The sequence below is a fragment of the Excalfactoria chinensis genome, unplaced genomic scaffold (genome assembly GCF_039878825.1).
Source record: "Excalfactoria chinensis isolate bCotChi1 unplaced genomic scaffold, bCotChi1.hap2 Scaffold_329, whole genome shotgun sequence".
NCBI classification, from domain to species: Eukaryota; Metazoa; Chordata; class Aves; order Galliformes; family Phasianidae; genus Excalfactoria; species Excalfactoria chinensis.
This window is the reverse complement of record NW_027315617.1, coordinates 55,005-67,066: the sequence shown is the minus strand read 5'-3', so window position 1 is coordinate 67,066 and position 12,062 is coordinate 55,005. Positions and strand designations below refer to the sequence as shown.

The 12,062-nt window shown below is 40.9% G+C and overlaps 2 protein-coding genes across 2 annotated transcripts; both read left to right on the top strand.

Annotated features, from left to right (window-relative positions):
* Positions 1 to 3,021: 3,021 nt before the first annotated feature.
* Positions 3,022 to 3,964, top strand: LOC140264875 (uncharacterized; the record flags this gene model as incomplete). The annotated part of the gene is made up of 1 exon (XM_072360761.1): positions 3,022 to 3,964. A coding segment is annotated over exon 1 (648 nt), but the record flags the coding sequence as incomplete, so codon positions are not given.
* A 9-nt stretch (positions 3,965 to 3,973) lies between these two features.
* On the top strand, positions 3,974 to 7,350 carry LOC140264874 (uncharacterized). Its single transcript, XM_072360760.1, has 2 exons — positions 3,974 to 5,220; positions 5,506 to 7,350. The coding sequence occupies exons 1-2, from the start codon at positions 4,110 to 4,112 to the stop codon at positions 6,942 to 6,944; spliced, it is 2,550 nt and encodes an 849-aa protein (XP_072216861.1). The 5' UTR covers positions 3,974 to 4,109; the 3' UTR covers positions 6,945 to 7,350.
* Positions 7,351 to 12,062: the final 4,712 nt, after the last annotated feature.

Here is a 12,062-nt window from a genome sequence, read left to right as displayed (position 1 = left end):
GGGGTAAGTATCCATATTCGCGTGAAAATTTTCTAAATGTTGACAGAAATGGATATTTCGAGTGGAAATGTCCTTATTTTGTAGAGGAAAGCAGGAATTCTGGAAACAATGTGGCCTACTCCGATGGAAAGCATCATTTTCTAGAGAAAATGTCTTCTTTTGGGGATGAAATCCAGAATTTGGGGGTGAAAATGCTGTCTTGAGTGATGAAAAGCATTATTTTGGAAAGAGAATAGTATTCTTGAAAAGATAAAGAATGATTCTTAAGAGAGAACTTCTAATCTCCGCGATAAGTATTGGTATTAATGTGAAAACGTTTTAATTTTAACAGAAACTGCCAATTAGTTTAGAAATGTCCTTAATTTCTAGAGTAAAACAGGTATTCCGGAAACAGTATGACATATTCTGATAGAAAACAAGATTTTATAGGGAAAGTGTCTTCATGAGGGGATGAAATCCAGTATTTTTGGGATGACATGCTATATCCAAGTATTAAAAATAATTTTTTGTAAAAATAATAATATTTTTGCAAAGAGAAAGTACGATGCTTATGAGAGAACTTCTTATTTCTGGGGTAAGTATCCATATTCGCGTGAAAATGCGAAAGTGAAGAACACCACCGCCGCGGGAGATAGCAGCCGGCCGAAGTCGCTCTTTATCGGCTACCGACTTGGCCGCGACCGCTCTTTTCTCGGCGAAGCGGCAACAACCGAGGTCCGTGATTCGAGCGTCTCTGCTGCAGCCGAGTAGTGCGACTTCGGCCGGCACCTCTCTCGAGGGAGAAGCGTATCCCCGCAGCCAAGAATAGAGCGAACTGAACATCAAGTCGTGTTGTCTCCGAATGAGCAACTCCCAGCTCTATTGAGCACGCCCGTCAGATAAGTAAGAAGAACTCGTTTCTTTCCACTTCGACTGAGAAACTAGTTGTGTAGCAATGGAAAAAGAGGAAAGAAACGAAATCTGTCCAAACGGAAGAATAACCGCTTGGAACAGTGCTAGGAGTTGTGCTTTCAGCGAGAAAGGAAGCTGAGGACAAAGTGTTCCTTTCCGGGCTGCCGTGAGGAACCCCCCCGCCTCGGAAGAAAGCAGCCGGCCGAAGTCGCTCTTTATCGGCTACCGACTTGGCCGCGACCGCTCTTTTCTCGGCGAAGCGGCAACAACCGAGGTCCGTGATTCGAGCGTCTCTGCTGCAGCCGAGTAGTGCGACTTCGGCCGGCACCTCTCTCGAGGGAGAAGCGTATCCCCGCAGCCAAGAATAGAGCGAACTGAACATCAAGTCGTGTTCTCTCCGAATGAGCAACTCCCAGCTCTATTGAGCACGCCCGTCAGATAAGTAAGAAGAACTCGTTTCTTTCCACTTCGACTGAGAAACTAGTTGTGTAGCAATGGAAAAAGAGGAAAGAAACGAAATCTGTCCAAACGGAAGAATAACCGCTTGGAACAGTGCTAGGAGTTGTGCTTTCAGCGAGAAAGGAAGCTGAGGACAAAGTGTTCCTTTCCGGGCTGCCGTGAGGAACCCCCCCGCCTCGGAAGAAAGCAGCCGGCCGAAGTCGCTCTTTATCGGCTACCGACTTGGCCGCGACCGCTCTTTTCTCGGCGAAGCGGCAACAACCGAGGTCCGTGATTCGAGCGTCTCTGCTGCAGCCAAGTAGTGCGACTTCGGCCGGTACCTTTCTTTTGAGTGAGAAGCATATAGGTTGTCGAGTTAAAATTATGCAACAGAACGATGAAGGAAATATTAAGAGGAAAACGAGACTTTATAAGAAAGGAATGAAAGTAGAATATAAACTGAGTTAGAAAATTGTTTTGTAATGATAAGAAATGATAGCTTTTTTGTAAGAAAAAAGAAGATTTTATGAGGAGTGTCTTCATTAGGGAATGAAATCTAGTATTTCTGGAACGACATGCTGTATCCAAGTTTTGAATATATTTTTTTTTTGTAAACATAATAATATTTTTGCAAAGAGAAAAAAACGATACTTATGAGAGAACTTCTTATTTCTGGGGTAAGTATCCATATTCGCGTGAAAATTTTCCAAATTCTGACGGAAATTAATATTTCGCGTGGAGATGTCTGAATTCTGTAGAGGAAAACGGGTATTCTGGAAACAAGGTGCAATATTCCTCTAGAAAGCATCATTTTGTAGAGAAAACGTCTTCCTTCAGGGATGAAGACCAGCATTTTGGGGAATAAAATGCTATTGTTATGGTGAAAGGCATTATTTTGGAATGAAAATCATAATTTTGCCAAGATAAAGAGTGATACTTAAGACGGACCTTGTAATTTGTGGGGTAAGTTTTGATATTTCTGTGAATCAATTCTAAATGGTGACAGAAATGGAAATTTCGGGTGGGAATATCCAGGTTATGTAGAGGAAAATAGGAATTCTGGAAACAATGGGTCATACGATGCTAGAAAGCATCATTTTGTAGAGAAAATGTCTTCTTTCAAAAATGAAAACCAGCATTTTATAGAATAAAATGCTGATTTGAGGGATGAAAAGCATTATTTTGGAAAGAAAATTCCATTTATTGCAAGGATAAGGAGTGATACTTAGGAGAGAACTTCTTATTTCTGGGATAAGTATTGTTATTCTGGTGAAAAATTGCCTAAATGTTGTCAGAAATTGATATTTCAGGTGGAAATCTCCTTGTTTTGTAGAGGAAAGCAGGTATTCTGGAAGCAATGCTTGATAACTGAGCTAGAAAGCTTCATTTTGTAGAGAAAATGTCATCTTTTGGGATAAAAAACCAGCACTTTGGGGAGGAAATGATGTTTTTAAGGTTGAGAAGCATTATTTTGGAAAGAAAATCCTACTTTTGCGAAGATAAAGAGTGATAATGTTGTATTAGGCATCAGCGAGATCTCGTGCTGTAACGCGATAGGTCTTCCCATGCTCAGTAATGCATATGTATTAGATGAAATAGGAGCCCTATATAAGGGACTCACGAGGTTAATTAAATGCCATTTTACCACCCACCACATTGGTGTAAGCAGTGCGTAACTTGGCCACGGGGGCCGTCGGAAGCACATTACAAAGGACGTGATTCCTTAAGGTTACTTGATTAAGGTAACATTTGGTGCCCTCTCTGAGGCACGTCCTGGGGGTAGTGTGCGACGGCTAACTGCGTGGCGGACGCAAGTCCTACGGTTAGATCCCGTAGAAGCGCCTCGGTGGGCGGAAATTGAAGCAGCTGATGTTCTACCTGCGGTTCGGTCGTAAGAAAACGAGGACCGTGGAAGACTGCGGGACTACAGGTCTCGAGTATATACAAAGGGTGCAAGGACGTACGGTGTCGCGCACCAGAAAAAACAATGGATTCCGTCATTAAGGTAGTATCACGAGTTTGTAAAACTCACTGCGTTAGAAATGTTCCTTCTAAGAAGGATATAGCTGCCGTCATCTCCTGTTTGGAGGTGGCGCAGATTTTACCCTCCCCTAGTAATCTGCTCGATTCGGAGCGGTGGGATTCTTTCACCGCTGCCATGCTCCATAGAGCAATGCACGAGTATAAAGCGGAGGAGTTAAAAACCTGGGGTTTGGTCCTGGGTGCTCTTAAAGCCGCTAAGGAGGAGAAACAAGTCCAGGCCATCGCGACTGGGGTTTTTGGTCTGGATACTGGGACGTCCGGGGTCCCGGGGGGTGCGGAGGAATCGCTTTCTGGCGGCGACTCTGCACCCAAAATGGCGCCGGCCACGCCGGCCGTTTTCACAATGGCCATGGCCGCGCCCGAAACAACTCCGGAAGAGAAGGCGGAAGTTGTGTCATCTGGGGAGGCGCCACCATATTATCCCCGCCTATACCCCTCTTTGCAAAGCTTTTACTCGCCTGAGGGGGATGGAATTTGTCCGAGGGAGGGAGAGTCGTGTGGGGAGGCGCGCCGTGGAGGCGTTGAGCCACCCCCAGACCCACCTCCGGAGGAGGGATCTCGTCCCGAGAAGGGTGAGAAAAAAGCGGAGGAAAGAAAAATTGCCTATCCCCACCCCGTTTGTCTTATCTCCCGAGGAGGGGGAGGAGAGAGGGGTGGAGAGAAAGGAATTGCCTGCCCCCACCCTGCCGGTCCCGTTTCCCCAGAAGGGGGAGGAGAGAGGGACGGAAAGAAAGGAAATGCCTACCCCTGCCCTGTCGGTCCCGCCTCCCCAGAAGGGGGAGGAAAAAGAGGAGGAACGAAAGGTTCCGCCTACCCCCACCCAATTGGTCGCGTCTCCCCGGAGGAGGGAGGAGCGAGAGGATTCTCGCAAGCCCACCGATTGGTCGGTTATCCGTGAATCAATGAGAGGGTTGGGGCTTAAGGAACGGGACTGGGCGGTGTTTCCGATAGTCGTCCAGAAGAAAGGACCAGTTTGGGTGCCTTTGGAAGCGAAAGCAGTGACTCGGTTTATAGAGGCAATTGAGAAAAAGGGCTTGAGGTCCCCGATGACTATGAGTACCTTTGAGGCTCTTATGGCCCCGGGTCCCCTACTGCCATATGATATTGAAAGCCTTATGAGAGTTGTCCTTGAACCAGTACAGTTTACTGTGTGGAAGGAGGAGTGGACGGTACAACTTAAGGCTGTTGTAGCACAGACTGCTTGTGATCCGAACCACCCAGCGAATGGGAAGGAGGGAGATCCGAAAACTAGTTTAATGAGGCTTTTAGGAACGGATGCAGATCTGGCTGGATCTGCAGAGAAGCAGCTTAGGCTCCTCCGTCCGGGAGAATTACTTGCCTCCACGGGGGCGGCTTCTACTGCTTTTAGAAACTTTGTAAGAAAAGCAGAACCTGTTTCCCCGTGGTCAGAGATAAAGCAGGGTCCCTCAGAAACATTCTCTGAATTTGCCAATCGATTGATACAGGCAGTAGAAGGATCAGAACTACCTAAGGAAGCATTATCTTCCGTTATAAAAGATTGTCTTAAGCAAAAGTCTCATCAGAATATTAGAGATATCATTCGGGCGGCTCCTGATGATCTGGAGACTCCGGGTGAAATTATTAAGTATGTGCTGGACAAACAACAAGCAACACCATTGCCCAGTGATGGCCTGACAAAGGCATGGCTTTCGGTTATGACCGCACAAAATAATCAATCTAAGAACCCCTGCTTTAAATGTGGCCAGATAGGTCATTACAAGAACCAGTGTACAGCTCCAGAGAGACGGTATAAGGTTAGAGAAAAATGCCAAGCCTGCGGGAAGCTGGGTCATGAAGCCCGATTCTGCCGAAGATTTTTCAGGCATGGTTGATGGGAACCCGCCAGCCGCAACCGCGAAGTGATTCTTCAGGAAAGAAGAAAGGAACAGATAAAGAACCACTGCTTGTACCTACGAGAAGGACATTTGTTGTATCACTTGTTGTGTGTTTTTATGTATTTGTGTTTGTTACAGGGGGAGAGGGTGCTCATCTCATGTCACAACCAGAAAATATTTGGGTCACATGGTCTAATCGAACTGGGCAGAAAGATTTCTGCCTGAGTTTACAGTCAGCCTCATCACCGTTTAGTACATGCCTTATTGGTGTACCCAGGTGGGGACCCAGAGGAGTTTAACGGATATGTGCGAAAGAACAAATGCGAGAAAGATGCAGTGAGCACAGTTTTCTTTATGAAGGCGTTTGAGTCTAACTTCACTCATTGGGCCAGAATGTCTGCATGCCTTATTAGATCTTTGAATACCTCCCTACCATGGGATCCACCAGAGTTGCAGCTGCTTGGATCCCAATCAGTCGGTAATGTAACATGGAATAAGAAAACTCAGAAGTGGGAACGTCCAGTTAGATGTCTATATTTTTCGGGTTTTAAGACACCGGGTCAATTGTCTAATCATAAGGTATGGCAGGGCCTGCTTGGGAATAGGACACCATTACAGAGAAGAATTGGATCCGAAACTTTCACTTTAGTTAACCCCATTCGATATGACACATATAGGTTGTCAGGGGCATATTGTGGTTTTTCTGCTGAAAGGGTGGAGGGATTCTCTCGTCCTTGTTCCGGGGATGGCTCCGAGAATGCATTTGCAGACCATTGCATAAAGGAGGGTGGGAATTGGCTCTCTTACAATCAGAAGCATGTGGTACGTCATCCTAACGGGTCCAACTATAATATCTCATGCTATTGGGGTCCTGACAATCTAGCATGCTCTGGTTGTTGTGCTCGGAAGGAACCTTTGACTGGGGAAGGATTATGGAGCAATGGTACAGCCAAAGCTCTTCCTAAGGGTATATTCTTGATATGTGGGGATAGAGCTTGGCAAGGGATACCAAAGAATCCAGTTGGGGGTCCGTGTTATTTGGGAAAATTGACACTGTTGGCTCCCAATCATTCTGCGGTGATTAATGTTATGAAAAGCATGGTTCGAGTGCAACGCCAGAAACGATCAATAAAAAATCTGGATCGGGATTGTGGGGATGAGGTTCAGTTGTGGGGTCCCACAGCCAGAATCTTTGCGTCAATCTTAGCCCCAGGAGTAGCTGCAGCCCAGGCGCTGAGAGAAATTGAGAGATTGGCTTGTTGGTCTGCGAAAGAAGCTAATGTCACCACAATGGTCTTGTCGGAACTCCTGATGGACATTAATAACATCAGACATGCTGTTCTCCAGAACAGAGCTGCGATAGACTTTCTGCTACTGGCCCAAGGGCACGGATGCAAGGACTTTGAAGGGATGTGCTGCTTCAATCTGAGCGACCACAGTGATTCAATTCATAAGAAGTTGGAGTGGATGCAAGAGCATACCAAGAAAATTGCAATTGATGATGCATTCGGCAGCTGGCTGGATGGACTATTTGGTAATATTGGCCCATGGCTTAAACAGTTTCTTAAAGTATTAATTATAGGGATTTTAGTTTTCTTAGCTTTAATGATTTGCCTACCTTGTGTGTTTCAATGTATCCAGGGTTGTTTACAGCGTATGATAGAAAGAATATTTAATGACAAAATGGAGTGCCAACGGATATATGATAAGCTTTAAGAAGAAGAAGGAACTGTATAGACCCAAGATGCCTTGGATATAATAATTAGAAAACCACTAATATTATTAGACATTGCACTACCTACCTCTGCATGAATTGTAGCTTGTCTACCTCACTTTTTAGATAACTTATATATTTTAGATTTATATGGAGACTAACATTTTTATATATTAGGTTTAGGACTAGCGTTCGCGTTGTAACGGGACATGACTTTATTGAGCATGGGGAGGGGGAAATGTTGTATTAGGCATCAGCGAGATCTCGTGCTGTAACGCGATAGGTCTTCCCATGCTCAGTAATGCATATGTATTAGATGAAATAGGAGCCCTATATAAGGGACTCACGAGGTTAATTAAATGCCATTTTACCACCCACCACATTGGTGTAAGCAGTGCGTAACTTGGCCACGGGGCCGTCGGAAGCACATTACAAAGGACGTGATTCCTTAAGGTTACTTGATTAAGGTAACAACTTAAGAAAGAACTTCTGATTTCTGGGGTCACTATTGATAGTCTTGTGAAAATTTTCCAAATTTTGACAGAGACTGATATTTAGGGTGGAAATGTCCTTAATTCGTAAAGGAAAAGAAGTATTCTGGCAACAGTGTGTCATATCATACTAAAAAGCAGCATTCTGTAGATAGAATGACCTCTTATAGGGATGAAAATCAGTATTTGGAGAAAAAATGCTATATTTAGGGAGGAATGGCATCATTTTGGAAAGAAAGCTATATTGATTGCAAGGATAAGGAGTGATACTTCAGAGAGAACTTCTTATTTCTGGCATAAGTATCGATAGTATTGTGAAAATTCTCGAAATGTTGACAGAAATGGATATTTCGAGTGGAAATGTCCTTATTTTGTAGAGGAAAGCAGGAATTCTGGAAACAATGTGGCATATTCCGATGGAAAGCATCATTTTCTAGAGAAAATGTCTTCTTTTGTGGATGAAATCCAGAATTTGGGGGTGAAAATGCTGTCTTGAGTGATGAAAAGCATTATTTTGGAAAGAGAATAGTATTCTTGAAAAGAAAAAGAATGATTCTTAAGAGAGAACTTCTAATCTCCGCGATAAGTATTGGTATTAATGTGAAAATGTTTTAATTTTAACAGAAACAGCCAATTAGTTTAGAAATGTCCTTAATTTCTAGAGTAAAACAGGTATTCCGGAAACAGTATGACATATTCTGATAGAAAACAAGATTTTATAGGGAAGTGTCTTCATGAGGGGATGAAATCCAGTATTTTTGGGATGACATGCTATATCCAAGTATTAAAAATAATTCTTTTGTAAAAATAATAATATTTTTGCAAAGAGAAAGATCGATACTTATGAGAGAACTTCTTATTTCTGGGGTAAGTATCCCATATTCGCGTGAAAATTTTCTAAATGTTGACAGAAATGGATATTTCGGGTGGAAATGTCCTTATTTTGTAGAGGAAAGCAGGAATTCTGGAAACAATGTGGCCTACTCCGATGGAAAGCATCATTTTCTAGAGAAAATGTCTTCTTTCAGGGATGAAAACCAGCATTTTTGGGAATAAAATGCTATTGTTAGGGTGAAAAGCATTATTTTGGAAAGAAAATCATACTTTTGCCAAGATAAAGAGTGATACTTAAGACAGACCTTGTAATTTGTGGGGAAGTTTTGATATTTCTGTGAAACTATTCTAAATGTTGACAGAAATGGAAATTTCGGGTGGGAATGTCCTGGTTCAGTAGAGGAAAACAGGAATTCTGGAAACAATGGGTCATATGATGCTAGAAAGCATCATTTTGTAGAGAAAACGTCTTCTTTCAGGGATGAAGACCAGCATTTTGGGGAATAAAATGCTGATTTGTGGGATGAAAAGCATTATTTTGGAAAGAAAATTCCATTTATTGCAATGATAAGGAGCGATAACCTTCTTATTTCTGGGATAAGTATTGTTATTCTGGTGAAAAATGGTCTAAATGTAGACAGAAATTGATATTTCGGGTGGAAATGCCCTACTTTTGTACAGGCAAACAGGAATTAATGCGTCATATTCTCCCAGAAAGCATCGTTTTGTAGAGGAAGTTATCTTCTATTGTGGTTAAAAACCAGAATTTTGGGGAGAAAATGCTATTTTTAGGGATGAAAAGCATTATTTTGGAAAGAAAATTCCATTTATTGCAAGGATAAGGAGTGATACTTAGGAGAGAACTTCTTATTTCTGGGATAAGTATTGTTATTCTGGTGAAAAATTGCCTAAATGTTGTCAGAAATTGATATTTCGGGTGGAAATCTTGTTTTGTAGAGGAAAGCAGGTATTCTGGAAGCAATGCTTGATAACTGAGCTAGAAAGCTTCATTTTGTAGAGAAAATGTCATCTTTTGGGATAAAAACCAGCACTTTGGGGAGGAAATGATGTTTTAAGGTTGAGAAGCATTATTTTGGAAAGAAAATCCTACTTTTGCAAAGATAAAGAGTGATACTTAAGAAAGAACTTCTGATTTCTGGGGTCACTATTGATAGTCTTGTGAAAATTTTCCAAATTTTGACAGAGACTGATATTTAGGGTGGAAATGTCCTTAATTTGTAAAGGAAAAGAAGTATTCTGGCAACAGTGTGTCATATCATACTAAAAAGCAGCATTCTGTAGATAGAATGACCTCTTATAGGGATGAAAATCAGTATTTGGAGAAAAAATGCTATATTTAGGGAGGAATGGCATCATTTTGGAAAGAAAGCTATATTGATTGCAAGGATAAGGAGTGATACTTCAGAGAGAACTTCTTATTTCTGGCATAAGTATCGATAGTAGTGTGAAAATTTTCTAAATGTTGACAGAAATGGATAATTCGGGTGGAAATGTCCATATTTTGTAGAGGAAAGCAGGAATTCTGGAAACAATGTGGCCTACTCCGATGGAAAGCATCATTTTCTAGAGAAAATGTCTTCTTTTGGGGATGAAATCCAGAATTTGGGGGTGAAAATGCTGTCTTGAGTGATGAAAAGCATTATTTTGGAAAGAGAATAGTATTCTTGAAAAGATAAAGAATGATTCTTAAGAGAGAACTTCTAATCTCCGCGATAAGTATTGGTATTAATGTGAAAATGTTTTAATTTTAACAGAAACTGCCAATTAGTTTAGAAATGTCCTTAATTTCTAGAGTAAAACAGGTATTCCGGAAACAGTATGGCATATTCTGATAGAAAACGATTTTATAGGGAAAGTGTCTTCATGAGGGGATGAAATCCAGTATTTTTGGGATGACATGCTATATCCAAGTATTAAAAATAATTCTTTTGTAAAAATAATAATATTTTTGCAAAGAGAAAGATCGATACTTATGAGAGAACTTCTTATTTCTGGGGTAAGTATCCATATTCGCGTGAAAATTTTCTAAATGTTGACAGAAATGGATATTTCGAGTGGAAATGTCCTTATTTTGTAGAGGAAAGCAGGAATTCTGGAAACAATGTGGCCTACTCCGATGGAAAGCATCATTTTCTAGAGAAAATGTCTTCTTTCAGGGATGAAAACCAGCATTTTTGGGAATAAAATGCTATTGTTAGGGTGAAAAGCATTATTTTGGAAAGAAAATCATACTTTTGCCAAGATAAAGAGTGATACTTAAGACAGACCTTGTAATTTGTGGGGAAGTTTTGATATTTCTGTGAAACTATTCTAAATGTTGACAGAAATGGAAATTTCGGGTGGGAATGTCCTGGTTTAGAAGAGGAAAACAGGAATTCTGGAAACATTGGGTCATATGATGCTAGAAAGCATCATTTTGTAGAGAAAATGTCTTCCTTTGGAGATGAAAGCCAGAAATTTGGGGAGAAAAAGCTATATGCAGGCATTAAAAAGCATTATTTTGGAAAGATAATATTTTTGCCAAGATAAAGAATGATACTTAAGAGAGAACTTCTGATTTCTGGGATAAGTATCCATATTCGTGTGAAAATTTTCAAACTTTTGACGGAAATTGATATTTCGGGTGGAGATGTCTCTATTCTGTAGAGGAAAACAGGTATTCTGGATACAAAGTGCCATATTCTGCTAGAAAGCATCATTTTGTAGAGAAAACGTCTTCTTTCAGGGATGAAGACCAGCATTTTGGGGAATAAAATGCTGATTTGTGGGATGAAAAGCATTATTTTGGAAAGAAAATTCCATTTATTGCAATGATAAGGAGCGATAACCTTCTTATTTCTGGGATAAGTATTGTTATTCTGGTGAAAAATGGTCTAAATGTAGACAGAAATTGATATTTCGGGTGGAAATGCCCTACTTTTGTACAGGCAAACAGGCATGGTGGAATTAATGCGTCATATTCTCCCAGAAAGCATTGTTTTGTAGAGGAAGTTATCTTCTATTGTGGTTTAAAAACCAGAATTTTGGGGAGAAAATGCTATTTTTAGGGATGAAAAGCATTATTTTGGAAAGAAAATTCCATTTATTGCAAGGATAAGGAGTGATACTTAGGAGAGAACTTCTTATTTCTGGGATAAGTATTGTTATTCTGGTGAAAAATTGCCTAAATGTTGTCAGAAATTGATATTTCGGGTGGAAATCTCCTTGTTTTGTAGAGGAAAGCAGGTATTCTGGAAGCAATGCTTGATAACTGAGCTAGAAAGCTTCATTTTGTAGAGAAAATGTCATCTTTTGGGATAAAAACCAGCACTTTGGGGAGGAAATGATGTTTTTAAGGTTGAGAAGCATTATTTTGGAAAGAAAATCCTACTTTTGCAAAGATAAAGAGTGATACTTAAGAAAGAACTTCTGATTTCTGGGGTCACTATTGATAGTCTTGTGAAAATTTTCCAGATTTTGACAGAGACTGATATTTAGGGTGGAAATGTCCTTAATTTGTAAAGGAAAAGAAGTATTCTGGCAACAGTGTGTCATATCATACTAAAAAGCAGCATTCTGTAGATAGAATGACCTCTTATAGGGATGAAAATCAGTATTTGGAGAAAAAATGCTATATTTAGGGAGGAATGGCATCATTTTGGAAAGAAAGCTATATTGATTGCAAGGATAAGGAGTGATACTTCAGAGAGAACTTCTTATTTCTGGCATAAGTATCCATATTCTCGTGAAAATTTTCTAAATGTTGACAGAAATGGATATTTCGAGTGGAAATGT